Genomic DNA, 21492 nt, shown 5'->3' on the forward strand with positions numbered 1-21492 from the left:
CATCTTTGGACACTAAGGGACAATTTTACACAGCCAATCCACCTAACCTGTACGTCTTTGGACACTAAGGGACAATTTAACACAGCCAATCCACCTAACCTGTACATCTTTAGACACTAAGGGACAATTTAACACGGCCAATCCCCTAACCTGTACATCTTTGGACACTAAGGGACAATTTAACACGGCCAATCCACCTAATCTGTACATATTTCGACGCTAAGGGACAATTCCACATGGCCATTGCCCCTAACTTGCATATCTCGGGACATTGTGGGACAATTTAACAAGACCAAACCATCGAAACCGCACATCTTTGGACACTCGGGGGAAATGTAATGTGATCATTCCAGCTAACCTGCACATCTTTGGAATCTTAGTGGAATTTTTAGCACGGTCAATCCACGTGATGATCATTGGGCGCTTTGGAGTAATGTTAGCTGGAGTAATCCATCTAATCTTTGGACTGTAGGAGGAAACCGGAGCACCCGTATGAAGCCGATGCAGACACAGGAAAAAGTCCATACTCCACACAGACCGTCACCCAAGGGTAGGTATCGAACCCGGGTGAAGCAACGTTACCGCTGTGCCATCAGTCTGCATAACATGTCGGACTATATGTGCTGACAAATAGGGCGGAATGTTTCTTAGAAACATTTGAGCCACTGCTGTTTGTCATTTTTATAAATGACCTGGAGGAGGGCGTAGAAGGATGGGTGAGTAAATTTGCAGATGACACTAAAGTCGGTGGAGTTGTGGACAGTGCAGGAGAATGTTACAAGTTACAGAGGGACATAGATAAGCTGCAGAGCTGGGCTGAGAGGTAGCAAATGGAGTTTAATGCAGAAAAGTGTGAGGTGATTCATTTTGGAAGGAATAACAGGAAGACAGAGTACTGGGCTAATGGTAAGATTCTTGGTAGTGTGGACGAGCAGAGAGATCTCGGTGTCCATGTCCATAGATCCCTGAAAGTTGCCAGCCAGGTTCAGAGGGTTGTTAAGCAGGCGTACGGTGTGTTACCTTTTATTGGTACATGAATTGAGTTTCGGAGCCATGAGGTCATGTTACAGCTGTTCAAAACTCTGGTGCGGCCGCATTTGGAGTATTGCGTGCAGTTCTGGTCGCCACATTACAGGAAGGATGTGGAAGCATTGGAAAGGGTGCAGAGGAGATTTACCAGGATGTTGCCTAGTATGGAGGGAAGATCTTATGAGGGAAGGCTGAGGGACTTGAGGCTGTTTTCGTTAGAAAGAAGAAGGTTAAGAGGTGACTTAATTGAGCCATACAAGATGATCAGAGGATTAGAAAGGGTGGACAGTGAGAGCCTTTTTCCTCGGATGGTGATGTCCAGCACGAGGGGACATAGCTTTAAATTGAGGGGAGATAGATATAGGACAGATGTCAGAGGGAGGCTCTTTACTCAGAGAGTAGTAAGGGCGTGGAATGCCCTGCCTGCACAGTAGTGGGATCGCCAACACTAAATGCATTCAAATGGTCATTGGATAGACATATGGACGATAAGGGAATAGTGTAGATGGGCTTAAGAGGGGTTTCACAGGTCGGAGCAACATTCATTGGCCGAAGGGCCTGTACTGCGCTGTAATGTTCTATGTTCTATGTTTGATGGGAATTCCAGAAGCGAAATGAGTCCATTCAGTTTGAGGTAGCAACATTAAAATGTTTTCTGACCTCTTCCCTTCCGCCTTCTTTGGCTGAGTCGTACCTGCTATTGTGAGTCGCATCGGTTCTCCACATTGGTCCATACGGCCAAACCCATTGTCAGCACCACAAGAGTACAGGCCTCCATCCGCCACTGATACCACTGTAAAGTTGAAATCCCCTCTTCTGGCGTTAGTGACTGTCCTGTTGTCAATGATCTGGCCATCACGGCTGAGCAGGTAATGTATGGGCGGCGTTCCTCGTTCGGACTTGCATCCGAGTGTCGCCCTGTCTCCAGTAGCAAAGGTTGAATTACCCCAAACTGAGAACATGTCTGGGCAGCTGACTGGAACTGTAAAACAGTGAAAATCAAATAAGCACGTTTCAAAATGAATAATCGCAACATGGTCTCCACAATGTGGGCAGGTGGTAGATGTGAATATTCCCCATGATGTCTTAAAATAGTCCTGTGAAAAATTAACTTGACACCTATTTAAACAGAAATTTTCATTATAACAGTGTTTCGTGTGGGCGATAGTGTAACATTGGGAGTGACTTTAACGTTCCCTAATAAGCCTCAACCAGTGCGATGATGTCCAACATTTTTCACCCTCGCAAATTAAAACCACATTGGTTTAGCTCACTGTTCTAAATGGCTGGCTTTAAAGCAGACCAAGGCAGGCCAGCAGCACAGTTCGATTCCCGTACCAGCCTCCCCGAACAGGCAATGTGGCAACTAGGGGCTTTTCACAGTAACTTCATTAAAGCCTACTCGTGACAGTAAGCGATTATCATTTCATTTGATGATTCCTACATATCCTCGTTCTTCAAAAGATCAATGGCTAAGTCATTAATAATTAATTCTCTCACTCCCTCTCTTCCTCTATTCTGTCTCTTTTTCTCTCGCTCTTTATGTTCTCTCAGTCTGTTTCCATATTTTCACTCACACTATATCTTTCCCTTTTCCACGCTCGCTCCTTCTCTCATCTCTTATCCTCCTGTCTCACTCCCTCATTTTCTCACTCTCCCTCTTCCATGTTGTGTCCCTCTCTCCTCCCATATCCTCCTCTCTATCGCTCTCCCTCTGTTTCTCTTCCTCCCACTTCCATGTTGTCTCCCTCTCTCCTCCCATATCCTCCTCTCTATCACTCTCCCTCTGTTTCTCTCCCTCCCTTTTCCATGTTGTCTCCCTCTCTCCTCCCATATCCTCCTCTCTATCACTCTCTGTTTCCCTCACTCCCTCTTCCATATCCTCCCATATCCCATATCCTCCCATATCCTCTTCTCTCTCACTCTATCTCTGTGTCACTCCCTTTTGCATGTTGTCTCCCTGTCTCCTCCCATATTCTCTCACACACACTATCTCTTTGTCTTTCCCTCTTTGCCATGTTGGCTCTCTGTCTTTGTCTCTTTCTCTCTCTTTCTATCTCTCTGTCTGTCTCTCCCTCTCTCTCTCACTCTCTCTCTCTCTCTCCAAGCTCTTCCTCCTCCTTTATTGTGTCTTCCACACCCCATCACTTTCTCCACTCATGTTCTTATGCTTTCCCTCTATTCTATGGCTCCGCACTCTCTCATAGAGAGAGACATAATGATCTGCTCTGACACAGAAAGTTAGTTTCACACGATGGACTATGGATATGGTAATTTGTGCATTGAAGTTTAAAGTCCTCGTAATCTTTTCCTTGTGAATCAGGAACAATAAGGTGTCCGTTGTATCGCTGGCCACCTTATACGCACCGAGTTAGAGGTCCGAACCTTTAACAAACAATTGGCAATGATGCTACTGCCTTTTCATCAATGTTATGCATTAATAGTAGTAATTGTCAAAGGAGCCAGATTGATAGAGGTAGCTGCAGCCGGGATTACAGTGCGAGATAATAAAATATTAGTTGCCAATGAATTGAAATGAAAAAATGAAAATCGCTTATTGTCACGAGTAGGCTTCAATGAAGTTTCTGTGAAATGCCCCTAGTCGCCACATTCCGGTGCCTGTTCGGGGAGGCTGGTACGGGAATATAACCGTGCTGCTGGCCTGCTTTCAAAGCCAGCGAATTAGCCCAGTGTGCTAAACCAGCCCCTTTAATTACTAACCACGGGGGGGGGGGGGGGGGCACAGGTTGAAATAGTTTGGATTGTCTAATCCATTCGCCGTGCTGGAGGTTACAAAGCAAATGGCAGCCGGAGGGCATGGCGGCATTGTGATTAGCACTGCTACCTCACAGTGATTAGCACTGCTACCTCACAGTGATTAGCACTGCTACCTCACAGCGCCAGGGTCCCGGGATCAATACCACCTCGGGTCACTGTCTGTGCGGAGTCTGCACGTCCTCCCCGTGTGTGCGTAGGTTTCCTCCGGGTGCTCCGGTTTACTCCCACAGTCCAAAGATGTGAAGGTCAGGCAGATTGGCCATGCATGTTAGATGGGGTTTTTGGGGATAAGGTAGGGGAGTGAGCCACGGCTAGGGGCTCTTTCAAAGGCGCAGACTCGATGGGCGCAATGGCCTCTTTTTTGCCCGAAGGTTTCTCAGGGATTCCATCATGAAGTCCCTTCGAATTGATATCGGGAGTTGAGCAAATTGGAATTGCGTGCTCTGGATTTGGGAATAATTGGTGATGATCTCTCTGGGGCCTGAAAGATTTTGAAATGGGTTGATAGGACCGGCATGAGGAGAATGTTCCCCTCATGGCCAGGGAATCTAAAACATGGGGAACGGTGCTCGGGATAATGGGGTTGGTCATTTTGGGCTGAGCTGAGCAGCAATCAGTCTGCTCAAAGGGTTGAGTATCGTTGCAGATGTCCATCCCTACAGGGTTGTGAGAGTCCCATCGCTGGCTGTACCAGTGGCCGGGATAGAGGGATTGTTCATCTCGAGGGTTCTTCGTCAGGAATGGGGGCAGGGGGTGGGAGAAATGTAGCCGGGAGATGAGGATCAGCCGTGTATCCAATGGGATGCCGAAACAGCCTCCTTGGGTCACATAGTCTAGATTATCATAGAATTTACAGTGCAGAAGGAGGCCATTCGTCCCATCGAGTCTGCACCGGCTCTTGGAAAGAGCAGCCTACCCAAGGTCCACACCTCCACCCTATCCCCATAACCCAGTAACCCTACCCAACACTAAGGGCAATTTAGGACACTAAGGGCAATTTAGCACGGCCAATCCACCTAACCTGCACATCTTTGGACTGTGGGAGGAAACGGGAGCATGCGGAGGAAACCCACGCACACACGGGGAGGACGTGCAGACTCCGCACAGACAGTGACCCAAGCCGGGAATCGAACCTGGGACCGTGGAGCTGTGAAGCAATTGTGCTATCCACTATGCTACCGTGCTGCCCTCATTTGTTTTATTTTAATTTTGTTTTCCAAATTTAGAGTACCCAATTATTTTTTCCAATTAAGGGGCAATTTAGCATGGCCAATCCACCTAATTTCTGTTATATAAACTGATAGAAAGAGGCAGTAGGGGCAGAATTGGTCATTCGGCCCTTCAAGCCTGGTGCAGCATTCCGTAGATTCCTTACAGTGCGCACAATGAAGAAATAACAATATAGCAACAGGCTCTTTGGCCCTCCCAGCCTGCGCCGATCCAAATCCTTTATCTAAACCTGTCGCCTATTTTCCAAGGTCTACTTCCCTCTGTTCCCACCCGTTCATATATCTGTCCAGATGCATCTTAAATGATGCTATCATGCCCGCCTCTACCACCTCTGCTGGTAAAGCGTTCCAGGGACCCACCACCCTCTGCGTAAAAAACTTCCCACGCACATCTCCCTTAAACTTTCCCCCTCTCATCTTGAAATCATGACCCCTTGTAACTGACTTGGAAAAAGCTTGTTGCTATCCACCCTGTCCATACCTCCCATAATTTTGTAGACCTTAATCAGGTCCCCTCTCAACCTCCGTCTTTCCAACGAAAACAATCCTAATCTACTCAACCTTTCTTCATAGCTAGCACCCTCCATACCAGGCAACATCCTGGTGAACCTCCTCTGCACCCTCTCTAAAGCATCCACATCCTTCTGGTAATGTGGCGACCAGAACTGCACGCAGTATTCCAAGTGTGGCCTAACCAAAGTCCGATACAACAGTAACATGACCTGCTGACTCTTGTACTCAATACCCCGTCCGATGAAGGCAAGCATGCTGTATGCCTTCTTGACCACTCAATTGACCTCCGTTGCCACCTTCAGGGTACAATGGACCTGAACTCCCAGATCTCTCTGTACATCAATTTTCCCCAGGACTCTTCCATTGACCGTATAGTCTGCTCTTGAGTTAGATCTTCCAAAATGCATCACCTCGCATTTGCCTGGATTGAAATCCATCTGCCATTTCTCTGCCCAACTCTCCAATCTATCTATATTTTGCTGTATTCTCTGACAGTCTGCCTCGCTTTCTGCAACTCCACCAATCTTAGTATCATCTGCAAACTTGCTCATCAGACCACTTATACCTTCGTCCAGATTATTTATGTATATCACAAACAACAGTGGTCCGAGCACGGATCCCTGTAGAACACCACTAGTCACCCTTCTCCATTTGGAGACACTCCCTTCCACCACTACTCTCTGTCTCCTGTTGCCCAGCCAGTTCTTTATCCATCTAGCTAGTACACCCTGAACCCCATACGACTTCACGTTTTCCGTCAACTTGCCATGGGAAACGCTATCAAACGCCTTACTGAAGTCCATATATCTGACATCTACAGCCCTTCCCTCATCAATTAACTTTGTCACTTCCTCAAAGAATTCTATTAGGTTTGTAAGACATGACCTTCCCTGCACAAAACCATGCTGCCTATCACTGAGAAGTCTATTTTCTTTCAGATGTGAATAGATCCTATCCCTCAGTATCTTCTCCAACAGTTTGCCTGCCACTGACGTCAAGCTCACAGGTCTATAATTCCCTGGGTTATCCCCGCTACCCTTCTTAAACAAAGGGACAACATTAGCAATTCTCCAGTCCTCCCGGACCTCACCCATGCTCAAGGATGCTGCAAAGATATCTGTTAAGGCCCCAGCTATTTCGACCCTCGCTTCCCTCAGTAATCTGTGTGGTATTGTGCGAAGCAAATAATGGCATGGTGGGAAAACATGTCAAGTTTTCTTGGTACAATTAAATTTAAACTGACTTCACATAAGCTAAGGTACAAATACAAGCTGCCAAGGTCAACTCGACCCGAGAACTGGCTGACTCTAAACTCGGATAAAGCTCATTTGTCACACGCCAGAGCAGTCTAAATACATACGATAAGCTAAAAACTTGTCTGTCGGTACTTAAACCCACTGGCCGGGGCGTCTCCTGATAGGGCCGGGGTGGAGTGGTGGCTGGTGACCAGGAGGTTGGCTGTGTTTTATCATAGATATTATCATGTGCAGAAGGAGGCCACTCGGCCCATCGAGTCTGCACCGGCTCTTGGAAAGAGCTCCCTACCCGAGGTCAACACCTCCACCATATCCCCACAACCCAGTAACCCACACCCAACACTAAGGGCAATTTTGGTCACTAAGGGACAATTTAGCATGGCCAATCCACCTAACCCGCACATCTTTGGACTGTGGGAGGAAACCGGAGCACCCGGAGGAAACCCACGCACACACGGGGAGGATGTGCAGACTCCGCACAGACAGTGACCCAGCCGGAATCGAACCTGGGACCCTGGAGCTGTGAAGCAATTGTGCTATCCACAATGCCACGGTGCTGCCCTTTTTCGGGCTGGATGGGCACAGAACACACCATTGCCATGTCCTGCCAGGCAATCACGTTGCTGACTGCCCATTGTGAACGTACGGCCACCGGTCGTGTGGATGAACCTCCAGACAACCCTTGTAGGTGACCTCTGGTCCCCGCCAAGCGGCATGTGCATGCTGTAGGCTAACCAGCGCCACCTTGTGGCTGGGATGAGTGTGTGGGGATTGTAATGTGGAAATACCAGCCTTCCGAGTGTCAATCACGGACCCTGCGAGTCCCACACGTTTCCTCATTGGAATCGATTCTGTTCCACGTGGTGTGGGTGCTACAGAATGAAATCAAAAAGCTTTACTGTCACAAGTTGGCTGACATTATGCTGCAATGAAGTTACTGTGAAAAGTCCCTAGTCACCATATTCCGGCCACTGTTCGGGTACACAGAGGCAGAATTCAGAATGTCCAATTCACCTCACAGCACATCTTTCGGGAATTGTGGGAGGAAACCGGGGCTCCCGGAGGAAGCCCACGCTGACACGGGGAGAACGTGCAGACTCCACACAGACAGTACCCCAGCGGGGAATGGAACCTGGGACCCTGGAGCTGTGCCACCCCTCAAAGGTCACTGAATCCATTTCTGGCATTGGTCCAGGTTCCGGTGCCAGTTTCTCTGTCGTGGGAATCCATGAACATGTAGGGTGGGATTTTCCAGCCGCCGATGCCAAAATCACGTTAAGCAATCGGCCAGGGGAATCAATGTTTCAGACGGAATCAAGGGCACCGCTTTCGTGGTGCTCCCCCCCCCCCCCGAAATCGGCACACTCTTGGAGTACCCCGCACACCATATGGACATCCTCAGAAAGTTCCCTGAAAACCTTCCCCCAAATTCTCCCCCCCTCCCCATCCCGACTGGACATAGCCTCAAAATAAGGGGAAGTAGATTTAGGACTGAGTTTAGGAGGAACTTCTTCACCCAAAGGGTTGTGAATCTATGGAATTCCTTGCCCAGTGAAGCAGTTGAGGCTCCTTCATTACATGTTTTTAAGGTAAAGATAGATAGTTTTTTGAAGAATAAAGGGATTAAGGGTTATGGTGTTCGGGCCGGAAAGTGGAGCTGAGTCCACAAGAGATCAGCCATGATCTCATTGAATGGCGGAGCAGGCTCAAGGGGCCAGATGGCCGACTCCTGCTCCTCTTTCTTCTGTTCTTATGTTTGAAACACCAGCATTCGGAGCACTGCTCCTTCCTCAGGTGAAGGAGCAGTCTTTAACCTGGTGTTGTCAGAGTTCTTACTGTGCTCACCCCAGTCCAACGCCGGCATCTCCACATCATACCTTATCCTTGTAACCCCCTTTAACCTGCACATCAATGGGCACTAAGGGTCAATTTATGAGGCTACGACCAAACCAACACATCTTTGGACTGTGGGATGAGACCTATACAGACAAAGGAAGATAGCGAGGAGGACTGTCAGAGAATACAACAAAATATTGATAGATTGGAGAGTTGGGCAGAGAAATGGCAGATGGAGTTCAATCCAGGCAAATGCGATGTGATGCATTTTGGAAGATCAAATTCAAGTGTGGACTATATGGTCAATGGAAGGGTCCTGGGGAAAATTGATGTACAGAGAGATCTAGGAGTTCAGGTCCATTGTACCCTGAAGGTGGCAACGCAGGTTGATAGAGTGGTCAAGAAGGCATACAGCATGCTTGCCTTCATCGGACGGGGTACTGAGTACAAGAGTCGGCAGGTCATGTTACAGTTGTATAGGACTTTGGTTAGGCCACATTTGGAACACTGCGTGCAGTTCTGGTCACAACATTACCAGAAGGATGTGGATGCTTTAGAGAGGGTGCAGAGGAGGTTCACCAGGATGTTGCCTGGTATGGAGGGTGCTAGCTATGAAGAAAGGTTGAGTAGATGTGGATTGTTTTCATTGGAAAGACGGAGGTTGAGGGGGGATCTGATTGAGGTCTACAAAATTATGAGCGGTATGGACAGGGTGGATAGCAACAAGCTTTTTCCAAGAGTGGGGGTGTCAGTTACAAAGGGTCACGGTTTCAAGGTGAGAGGGGGAAAGTTTAAGGGAGATGTGCGTGGAAAGTTTTTTACGCAGAGGGCGGTGGGTGCCTGGAACGCTTTGCCAGCGGAGGTGGTAGAGGCGGGCACGATAGCATCATTTAAGATGCATCTAGACAGATATATGAACGGGCGGGGAACAGAAGGAAGTAGATCCTTGGAAAATGGGCAACAGGTTTAGATAAAGGATCTGGATTGGCATAGGCTTGGAGGGCCGAAGGTCCTGTTCCTGTGCTGTAATTTGCTTTGTTCTTTTTGCGAACTGTACACAGACAGTCACCCAAGCTCGCAATTGAACCCTGGTCTCTGTCACTGTGATGCAGCAGTGCTAAGCAGTGAGCCAGCGAGCCAACCAATTTCTTATCGCGTGCACTATCGGGTCCTGGGTGCGAAGCACTCATATCTCTTTGCCCTGGCCGCAGGTAAAGATATATTTGTTTAACTATTGGCCAAACACCAACAGATGTATTTTGTACTCACTCCTCACAGTCATTTCCACACTTTTGGCCGTGTGTGTTAAACTGTTGCTCAGAACGCTACAATGGTACCATCCAGAATCCATCACGGTGGCCTGTCGGATGAGATACACATTGTGACTGACCGAATCAGAATTCACAAGGCTGTTGTTTCTGTAGAATGAATATTCTCCGCTCCCACAGGCATCTGAGTCGATGCACTCACAGCTCAGCGTTATATTGTCACCATCCTTTGGCCTGTCAGGGTTTACAGACAGCCTCACTGGAAGATCTGAAATGGAAGAGGAAAGGAGGTCACTGTTCAGGATCGCTCGGTATCCCAAAATTGGTGCATTACAGATGTTGCTGTGTTCCGAAGAGTGGGAGGGGGTTCTTCTGCAGGAATGCATTTAGAGACTGTGAAAAACGGTCGGTATTGGTCATTTCATTTGATCGCTGTGTTTGAAATGTACTTTTTATCCGTTAATGTGAAATGGACGTCACTATTTGGGGCAACATTTATTGTCCATCCCTAACTCCCCTTGAGAAGTTTGTGGTCAGCTGCCTTCTTTAACCTGTGTAGGGGTTGTAGGTCCTCCCACTGTGCTGTTAGTGAGGTCGTTCCAGGATGTTGATATATTTCCATGTCAGGGTGGGAATGACTTGAAGGGGAACATCCTGGTGGTCGGGTTTGACCATATAGGACGGCTTGTCCTTCTAGATGGTGGTGATCGTGGGGGTTTTGAAACTACTGACTAAGGAGCCTTAGTGAGTTCCTGCATCTTGCAGATGGTACACACGGCTGCGTCGATAGTGGAGGGTTTGAAGGGTTGTGGAAGCGGGGAGCGGGGAGGGAGGGGGGAGTAATCGAGCGGGGCTGCTTTGTCCTGGTTGCTGGAGCGCTTCAGTGTCATTGAAGCTGCTCTCATGCAGGCAAGTGGACAGTATTATTCCATTGCATGGCCGACGTTTGACTTGTGGATCGTTTTGCGGAGTCAGGAGGCGAGTTAATCACCCCCCACATGCCCCCTTCCGATTCCTGAGCTCTGATCTGCTCTTTTAGCCACAGTATTGTCATGGTTAGCGCAGATCAGTGTCCTGTCAATGGTGAGCACCATGGTGTTGATGGCATATTGGGGCGCAGTATCAACTGGCACTTTCCAATGTGCGATTCACCTAAGGTACAGCTCCAGATCAGCCATGGTGCTCACTAAAGGGTGACGGACAATCCCTCTGTTCAAAGGAGGGGAATATTGTCGATAAACTGCTGTGGATCAGGCAATTCAGCCCTTTGCAATGAGGGGAGACAATTGGGGAAATTCCCAGAATGATGTCTGACGGCCAACGCCGATTCTGTAGCAAACGACAAAGCCGACTAGCTACATTCAATCATCAGAGGTAATGTCTTCAAACGGGTGTTTAGAAGGTTGCATATTTCATAAGACGAAGGGGAAACCGCAGCGAGCATCCAAGGCATTCTTCCTCATCCGCCTCTTTGGGCGAACTGTGTGTTAAACAATGAAGCAACTCGCCATTTAGCCTCCTTGGTATAGACAATGGACTGCAGTGTTGACCCCCATTTGCACTTTCCCAGTTTCTTTCTTCCAACCCTTCCTCCTTTTTTCCCATCACCCAGCAGGTACGCGGTACATATTCGTGCGACTCGATCAACGTAGTCTACCTCATACGCTTCAGGAAAGGATGTCCTGAAGTGTGGTACATTGGTGAGACCATGCAGACACTGCGACAACGAATTAAAGGGCATCGTGCGACAATCACCAGGCAGGAATGTTCCCTTCCAGTTGGGGAAAACTTCAGCAGTCAAGGGCATTCAGCCTCTGATCTCCGGGTAAGCGTTCTCCAAGGCGGTCTTCAGGACACGCGACAACGCAGAATTGCTGAGCAAAAACTGAAAGCTAAGTTCCGCACGCATGAGTGCGGCCTGAACAGGGATCTTGGATTCATGTCGCATTACATCCACCCCCCACCATCTGGCCTGGGCTTGCAAAATCCCACCAACTGTCCTGGCTTGAGACAATTCCCACGTCTTTAACCTGGGATTACCCACAGGGCAGCACGGTAGCATGGTGGTTAGCATAAATGCTTCACAGCTCCAGGGTCCCAGGTTCAGTTCCCAGCTGGGTCACTGTCTGTGCGGAGTCTGCACGTCCTCCCCGTGTGTGCGTGGGTTTCCTCCGGGTGCTCCTGTTTCCTCCCACAGTCCAAAGATGTGCGGGTTAGGTGGATTGGCCATGATAAATTGCCCGTAGTGTCCTAAAAAAAGTAAGGTTAGGGGGGGGGGGGTTTGTTGGGTTACGGGTATAGGGTGGATACGTGGGTTTGAGTAGGGTGATCATTGCTCGGCACAACATCGAGGGCCGAAGGGCCTGTTCTGTGCTGTACTGTTCTATGTTCTATCTCTGGATCTGTAATGAATTGATTACCTGCAAATGCTCGCATTCCAAGCATTGTCTGGCATCTCTGACTTTGTCTATATGAATGTTTCTGGAACATACCTCTCCATTCACCTGAGGAAGGAGCAGTGCTCCCAAAGCTCGTGTTTGAAACAAACCTGTTGGACTTTAACCTGGTGTTGGAAGACTTCTTACTGCCCTTTTTTCCCCAATAACTTTGCTTTTTTTCTCTTGCTTGTGGATAATGTACAATGACACATACCTCTAATGTCCACAAATTTATATGCTGATGAGTAGATGGGTCCATTGGTAAAGTTAACAAATTGCAATTCGCAGCGATAACGTCCTTTATCCTCCACGGAAACCCTTTCAATTTCAAATGTACCACTTCCACCAAAAACTGTTGTCTCGCCCAAACGAGAACCTTCTCGGAAAAACGTGTAAATCGCCTCGTACTTAAAGATGAAATTACATCTTAACAGCAGATTTTGGTTGGCCCACAGGATTTCTGGAAGACTCTCAATGGTCGTTGAGCCATCTGGTTCTATTGGAGAGAAACAATGGAAATTAGCAGATGGGCAGGCAATCGTTCCTTAAATCATAATCACACATTACTTCTTTTACAGCCATCCACTACCATCTCGAAGTTAAGAGCAGAAGACACCTAGGAAACCGCAGCATCTGGAGGTTCCCCTCCAAGTTACTGACCAGCCCTGCTGGGAATTATATCGCCTCTCCTTCACTCTCACTGGGGGCAAAATGCTGTAAGTCTCTCTGTAGGTTGGACCTACATCTCAAGGACTGCAGTGGCTCAAGAAGACAACTCACCACCACCTTCTGAAGGCACCTAGGGATGGGCAGTAAATGTTGGTCAAACCAGCGACGTCCAAGTCCCGACTCTGATAAATAATCATTCCGAGGAGGTGGGGAGTTTGGTACATCAAAGGTACTACCAGGGCAGCAGGGTAGCATGGTGGTTATCATAAATGCTTCACAGCTCCAGGGTCCCAGGTTCGATTCCCGGCTGGGTCACTGTCTGTGCGGAGTCTGCACGTCCTCCCGTGTGTGCGTGGGCTTCCTCCGGGTGCTCCGGTTTCCTCCCACAGTCCAAAGATGTGCGGGTTAGGTGTATTGGCCATGCTAAATTGCCCGTAGTGTCCCGTAGTGCCCGTAGTAAAGTAAGGTTAAGGGGGTTTTGTTGGGTTACGGGTATAGGGTGGATACGTGGGTTTGGGTAGGGTGATCATTGCTCGGCACAACATCGAGGGCCGAAGGGCCTGTCCTCTGCTGTACTGTTCTATGTTCTATGTTCTAAGTTGCAGTGGGTACAAAATAAACCTTCAGTAACCAGGACCTCATCCCAAAATCCCACAATCCTCAGGGATGGAGGGTATGTAGCAGAAATATCGGAGGGTAGCACGGTAGCATTGTGGATAGCACAATTGCTTCGCAGCTCCAGGTCCCAGGTTTGATTCCCAGCTTGGGTCACTGTCTGTGCGGAGTCTGCACACCCTCCCCGTGTGTGCGTGGGTTTCCTCCGGGTGCTCCGGTTTCCTCCCACAGTCCAAAGATGTGCAGGGTCGGTGGATTGGCCATGATCAATTGCCCTTAGTGTCCAAAAATTGCCCTCAGTGTTGGGTGGGGTTACTGGGTTATGGAGATAGGGTGGAGGTGCTGGCCTTGGGTAGGGTGCTCTTTCCAAGGCCCAGGGCAGACTCGATGGGCCGAATGGCCTCCTTCTGCACTGTAAATTCGATGTTAAGTACACAATCAGCAATATGGATTCTGGATGTGATAATCTCATTCTGAACAGCGGACAGTAAGATTGATTTATTAACAAAAATGAATGTGCATAGCAGATTGAAGGAACATGGTACCCAACAGATGACGGGCGAGGGTGATATTACCATGATTAGAATAGTGAGTGCTGCTCCAGTTGCAGTGGTCAAGATGATTTTTTACCAACAGGTCCCTCGAGCCTGCTCCACCATTCAATGAGATCATGGCTGATCTTTTGTGGACTCAGCTCCACTTTCCGGCCCGAACACCATAACCCTTAATCCCTTTATTCTTCAAAAAACTATCTATCTTTACCATAAAACATTTAATGAAGGAGCCTCAACTGCTTCACTGGGCAAGGAATTCCATAGATTCACAACCCTTTGGGTGAAGAAGTTCCTCCTAAACTCAGTCCTAAATCTACTTCCCCTTATTTTGAGGCTATGCCCCCTAGTTCTGCTTTCACCCGCCAGTGGAAACAACCTGCCCGCATCTATCCTATCTATTCCCTTCATAATTTTATATGTTTCTATAAGATCCCCCCTCATCCTTCTAAATTCCAATGAGTACAGTCCCAGTCTACTCAACCTCTCCTCGCAATCCAAACCCTTCAGCTCTGGGATTAACCTAGTGAATCTCCTCTGCACACCCTCCAGTGCCAGTACATCCTTTCTCAGGTGAGGAGACCAAAACTGAACACAATACTCCTGTTGTGGCCTCACTAACACCTTATACAATTGCAGCATAACCTCCCTCGTCTTAAACTCCATCCCTCTAGCAATGAAAGACAAAATTCCATTTGCCTTCTTAATCACCTGTTGCACCTGTAAACCAGCTTTCTGTGACTCATGCACTAGCAAACCCAAGTCTCTCTGCACAGAAGCATGCTTTAATATTTTATCGTTTAAATAATAATCCCGTTTGCTGTTATTCCTACCAAAATGGATAACCTCATATTTGTCAACATTGTATTCCATCTGCCACACCCTAGCCCATTCACTTAACCCATCCAAATCCCTCTGCAGACTTCCAGTATCCTCTGCACGTTTCGCTTTACCACTCATCTTAGTGTCATCTGTAAACTTGGACACATTGCCCTTGGTCCCCAACTCCAAATATACCTCGTGGGTATATTTTGTAAGATACCAACTTTTAAAGTTTTTCAGAACAGTTCCTCCATTCAATTGTTAATTGATAAAAAGTTTGGATGTAAAAGTGAGTGCAACTTAACTTACCAGTGACGTTCACGTGAATGGTGTTACTGTAGGGTGTGCTAGGGCGAGATGAATCTGTTGTGGTTTTACATTTATACACTCCAGCATCGTTCTTTGAAGCATACTTGATGGTATATCTTTCCTCGCCAGGTATGTCACCCCGATCACTGATATGCCATATATAATTCTTGGAGCGTGAGCTTCTTCCAGCATCGCATGTGAGGATGATGCTGTCACCAGCCAGGAATCTAACCCATGGTGGCTCCATTGTCAGGACCGGTGCTGTGGTCTCACCTGTGGAGGTCAATGGAAAACAAGGAGGATATTTAAGTATGTCAATCGATAGTAGTGTGTGCTGCTCATTCACTAACGTTCACCACACCTACCCCAAATAGTGGCTTTTATTCAGACAAGCAACAATCCCCTAACACGACATATGTTACTTTATTATTGCCCCAAAAAGAGATATTAGTCAATCCGGGACATTCGCACAAGGAGACACGAACTGAGTATTTATATTCATCAGGAATGATGGGATTGGGGCCTTGCAGTGGTAACTGTTACACACACTAGCATACCGCAAATCGCATCCAATCCATGTGCTGTACCATCTGTTTTGTGTTTAACCCCAAGATGAAAAGCAATTAGTCAAAAACGATTGTTTGACAAATCTGTTTTAATCAACAGATTGGCAACTGTCGTCTAATAACGGTGATCAATGTTAAAATAGAACATAGAACATAGAACACTACAGCGCAGTACAGACCCTTCAGCACTCGATGTTGCGCCGACCTGTGAAACCCCTCTAAAGCCCATCAACACTATTCCCTTATCGTCCATGTGTCTATCCAATGACCATTTGAATGCGTTTAGTGTTGGCGAGTCCACTACTGTTGCAGGTAGGGCATTCCACGCCCTTACTACTCTCTGACATCTGTCCTCTATCTATCATCCCTCAATTTAAAGCTATGTCCCCTCGTGTTAGATACCACTACCGGAGGAAAATGGCACTCAAGTCCACCCTATCTTATCCTCTGATCATCTTGTATGCCTCAATTAAGTCACCTCTTAACCTTCTTCTCTCTAACGAAAACAGCCTCAAGTCATTCAGCCTTTCCTCATAAGATCTTCCCTCCACACCAGGCAACATCCTGGTAAATCTCCTTTGTACCCATTCCAATGCTTCAACATCCTTCCTATAATGCGGCGACCAGAACTGCACGCAATACTCCAAATGCGACAACATCAGCGTTTTGTACAATTGCAACAAGCCCCCATGGCTCCGAAACGCAATTCATCAAGTGCTCGGGTTTCCTCCCAAGTCCAGAGATGTACAGGTTAGGGGGATTGGCCGTGTTTTGTCCCTTAGTGTCCAAAGATGTACAGGTTAGGTGGATTGGTCGTGTTTAATTGTCCCTTAGTGTTCAGAGATGTACAGGTTAGGGGGATTGGCCGTGTTGAATTGTCCCTTAGTATTCATAGAGGTACAGGTTAGGTGGATTGGCCGTGTTAAATTGTCCCTTATGATCAAAGATGTACAGGTTAGGTAGATTGGTCATGTAAAATTGCCCCTTTAGTGTCCAAAGATGTCCAGGTTAGGTGGATTGGCCGTGTTAAATTGCCCCTTAGTGTCCAAAGATGTACAGGTTAGGTGCATTGGCCGTGTTAAATTGTCCCTTAGTGTCCAAAGATGTACAGGTTAGGTGAATAGGCCGAGTAAAATATCCACTTAGTGTCCAAAGAAGTGGAGATTAGGTGGATTGGCCGTGATAAATTGTCCCTTAGTTTGCAAAGATGTACAGAATAGGTGGATTGGCCATGTTAAATTGTCCCTTAGTGTCCAAAGAGGTACAGGTTAGGTGGATTGGCCGTGTTAAATTGTCTCTTAGTGTCCAAAGATGGACAGCTTAGGTGGATTGGTCATGTAAAATTGCCCCTTTAGTGTCCAAAGATGTCCAGGTTAGGTGGATAAGCCGTGTTATATTGTCTCAGTGTCGAAAGATGTGGGTTAGGTGGATTGGCCGTGTTAAATTGCCCCTTTGTGTCCAAAGATGTACAGGTTAGGTGAATGGGCCGTGTAAAATAACCCCTTAGTGTCCAAAGATGTGCAGATTAGATGGATTGGCCGTGTTAAATTGCCCCTTTGTGTCCAAAGATGTGCAGGTTAGGTGAATGGGCCGTGTAAAATACCCCCTTAGTGTCCAAAGATGTACAGGTTAGGTGGAGTGGCCGTGATAAATTGTCCCTTAGTTTGCAAAGATGTACAGGTCAGGTGGATTGGCCGTGTTGAATTGCCCTTAGTGTCCATAGATGTACAGGTTAGGTGGATTGGCTGTGTAAAATTGTCTCTTAGTGTCCAAAGATGTACAGGTTAGGTGGATTGGCCATGTTAAATTGTCCCTTAGTGTCCAAAGAGGTACAGGTTAGGTGGATTGGCCGTGTTAAATTGTCTCTTAGTGTCCAAAGATGTACAGCTTAGGTGGATTGGTCGTGTAAAATTGCCCCTTTAGTGTCCAAAGATGTACATGTTAGGTGGATTGGCCGTGTTAAATTGTCTCTTAGTGTCCATAGATGTACAGGTTAGGTGGAGTGGCCGTGTTAAATTCTCCCTGATTGTCCAAAGATGTACAGATTAGGTGGATTGGCCGTGTTAAATTGTCCCTAAGTGTCAAAAGATGTACAGGTTAGGTTGATTGGCCGTGTTATATTGTCTCTTAGTGTCGAAAGATGTGGGAGTTAGGTGGATTGGCCGTGTTAAATTGCCCCTTTGTGTCAAAAGATGTACAGGTTAGGTGTATTGGCAGTGTTAAATTGTCTCTTAGTGTCCAAAGATGTACATGTTAGGTGGATTGGCTGTGTTAAATTGCCCCTTTGTGCCCAAAGATGTACAGGTTAGATGGATTGGCCGTGTTAAATTGTCTCTCAGTGTCCATAGATGTACAGGTTAGGTGGATTGGCCATGTTAAATTGTCCCTTAGTGTCCAAAGATGTACAGGTTAGTTGGATTGGCCGTGTTAAATTGTCCCTAAGTGTCAAAAGATGCACAGGTTAGGTGGATTGGCCGTGTTATATTGTCTCTTAGTGTCGAAAGATGAGGAAGTTAGGTGGATTGGCCGTGTTAAATTGCCCCTTTGTGTCCAAAGATGTACAGGTTAGGTGAATGGGCCGTGTAAAATAACCCCTTAGTGTCCAAAGATGAGCAGATTAGGTGGATTGGCCGTGATAAATTGTCCCTTAGTTTGCAAAGATGTACAGGTTAGGTGGATTGGCCATGTTGAATTGACCTTAGTGTCCATAGATGTACAGGTTAGGTGGATTGGCTGTGTAAAATTGTCTCTTAGTGTTCGTAGATGTACAGGTTAGGTGGATTGGCCGTGTTAAATTGTCTCTTAATAGTCCATAGATGTACAGGTTAGGTGGATTGGCCGTGTTAAAATGGCCCTCAATGTCCAAAGATGTACAGGTTAGATGGATTGGCCGTGTAAATTGTCCCTGTCCAAAGATGTACAGGTTAGGTGGATTGGCCGTGTTATATTGGCTCTTTGTGTCGAAAGATGTGGGTTAGGTGGATTGGCCGTGTTAAATTGACCCTTTGTGTCCAAATATGTACAGGTTAGGTGAATGGGCCGTGTAAAATACCCCCTTAGTGTCCAAAGATGTTCAGATTAGATGGATTGTCCGTGATAAATTGTCCTTAGTTTGCAAAGATGTACAGGTTAGGTGGATTGGCCATGTTGAATTGTCCCTTAGTGTCCAAAGATGTACAGGTTAGGTGGATTGGCCGTGTTAAATTGTCCCTTAGTGTCCAAAGATGTACAGGTTAGATGGATTGGCCGAGTTAAATTGTCCCTTAGTGTCAAAATATGTACATGTTATGGGGGATTGGCCGTTTTCAATTGGCCCTTAGTGTCCAAAGATGTGCAGGTAAGGGGGATTGGCCTGGTTGAATTGTCCCTTAGTGTCCAAGGATGTACAGGTTAGAAGGATTCGATGTGTTGAATTTTCCCTTAGTGTCCATTGATGTATAGGTTAGGTGGATTGGACGTGTTAAATTGTCCCTTAATGTCCAAAGATGTACAGGTTAGGTGGATTGGCCGTGTTAAATTGCCCCTTTCTTTCCAAAGATGTGCTGGTTAGGTGGATTGGCCGTGTTAAATTGTCCCTCAGTGTCCAAAGATGTACTTGTTAGGTGGATTGGCCGTGTTAAATTGTCTCTTTGTGTCGAACAATGTGAAGTTAGGTGGATTGGCCGTGTTAAATTGCCCCTTAGTGTCAAAATATGTACATGTTATTTGGATTGGCCATGTTAAATTGTCCCTTAGTGCTCAAAGATTTACAGGTTAGGTGGATTGGCCGTGTTAAAATTGCCCCTTTAGTGTCCAAAGATGTACAGGTTAGGTGGATTGGCCGTATTAAATTGTCCCTTAGTATCCAAAGATGTACAGGTCAGGTGGATTGGCCGTGTTATATTGTCCCTCAGTGTCCAAAGATGCGCAGGTTAGGGGGATTGGCCTTGTTGAATTGCCCTTAGTGTCCATAGATGTACAGGTTAGGTGGATTGACCATGTTAAATTGCAACTTAGTATCAATAGAGGTACAGGTTAGGTGGATTGGCCGTGTTAAATTGCCACTTCGTGTGCAAAGTTGTGCAGGTTAGGGGGATTGACCGAGTTAAATTGCCCCTTAATATCTACAGAGGTGCAGGTTAGGTGGATTGGCCATGTTAAATTGTACCTTAGTGTCCAAAGATGTGAAGTTAGGTGGATTGGCCGTGTTAATTTGTCCCTCAGTGACTAAAGATGTACAGGTTAGGTGGATTGGCCGTGTTATGTTGCCCCTTACTGTCCAAAGATGTACAGGTTAGGTCGATTGGCTGTGTTAAATTGTCCCTTAGTGTCCAAAGATAAACAGGTTAGGTGGAATGGCCATGTTAAATTGTCCCTTAGTGTCCAAAGATTTACAGGTTGGGTGGATTGGCCGTGTTAAATTGTCCCTTCGTGTCCAAAGATGTACAGGTTAGGTGGATTGGCCGTGTTATGTTGCCCTTAGTGTCCAAAGATGTACAGGTTAGGTCGATTGGCTGTGTTAAATTGTCCCTTAGTGTCCAAAGATATACAGGTTAGGTGGAATGGCCATGTTAAATTGTCCCTTAGTGTCCAAAGATTTACAGGTTGGGTGATTGGCCGTGTTAAATTGTCCCTTAGTGTCCAAAGATGTACAGGTTAGGTGGATTGGCCATGTTAAATTGTACCTTAGTGTCCAAAGATGTGCAGGTGAGGTGGATTGGCCGTGTTAAGTTGCCCCTTAGTGTCCAAAGATGTACAGGTTAGGTGGATTGGCCGTGTTAAATTGTCCCTAGTGTCCAAAGATGTGAAGGTTAGGTGGATTGGCCGTGTTAAATTGTCTCTTAGTGTCCAAAGATGTGAAGGTTAGGTGGATTGACCGTGTTAAATTGTCCCTTATTGTCCAAAGACGTGCAGGTTAGGTGGATTGGCCGTGTTACATTGTCCTTTAGTGTCCAAAGATGGACAGGTTAGGGGGATTGGCTGTGTTAAATTGTCCCTAGTGTCCAAAGATGTGCAGGTTAGGTGGATTGGTCGTGTTAAATTGTCCGTAGTGTCCAAATATGTGAAGTTTAGGTGGATTGGCCGTGGTAAATTGTCCCTCAGTGTACAAAGATGTACAGGTTAGGTGGATTGTCCGTGTTAAATTGCTTCTTAGTGTCCAAAGATGTGCAGGTTAGGTGGATTGGCCGTGTTAAATTGACCTTTAGTGTCCAAAGATGTACAGGTTAGGTGGATTGGCCATGTTGAATTGCCCCTTAGTGTCCAAAGATGTGCAGGTTAGGGTGATTGACCGTGTTAAATTGCCCCTTAATATCTATCGAGGTGTAGGTTAGGTGGATTGGCCATGTTAAATTGTCCCTTAGTGTCCAAAGATGTAAAGGTTAGGAGGATTGGCTTTGTTAAATTGTCCCTTAGTGTCCAAAGATGTACAGATTAGGTGGATTGGCCGTGTTAAATTGTCCCTAAGTGTCAAAAGATGTACAGGTTAGGTTGATTGGCCGTGTTATATTGTCTCTTTGTGTCGAAAGATGTACAGGTTAGGTGTATTGGCAGTGTTAAATTGTCTCTTAGTGTCCAAAGATGTACATCTTAGGTGGATTGGTCGTGTAAAATTGCCCCTTTAGTGTCCAAAGA

At 46.8% G+C, this 21492-nt stretch overlaps 1 protein-coding gene across 7 annotated transcripts in view; it reads right to left on the bottom strand.

The window, feature by feature from the left end:
- Positions 1-21492, bottom strand: part of LOC119960717 (Fc receptor-like protein 5) — a 177500-nt gene that overhangs the window by 100550 nt on the left and 55458 nt on the right. For all 7 annotated transcript variants that reach the window (XR_005459503.1, XR_005459502.1, XM_038788336.1 and 4 more), the window contains 4 exons: positions 15314-15586; positions 12562-12843; positions 9911-10177; positions 1724-2011 (listed from right to left, as the gene is read on the bottom strand). Coding sequence is in view for 5 of the 7 variants with exons in the window: in XM_038788336.1 (XP_038644264.1) it covers positions 1724-2011; positions 9911-10177; positions 12562-12843; positions 15314-15586 (1110 nt within the window). In the remaining 2 variants the exon portion in view is untranslated. The remainder of the gene's footprint in view (positions 1-1723; positions 2012-9910; positions 10178-12561; positions 12844-15313; positions 15587-21492) is intronic.

The sequence above is a fragment of the Scyliorhinus canicula genome, unplaced genomic scaffold (assembly GCF_902713615.1).
Source record: "Scyliorhinus canicula unplaced genomic scaffold, sScyCan1.1, whole genome shotgun sequence".
Taxonomy (NCBI): Eukaryota; Metazoa; Chordata; class Chondrichthyes; order Carcharhiniformes; family Scyliorhinidae; genus Scyliorhinus; species Scyliorhinus canicula.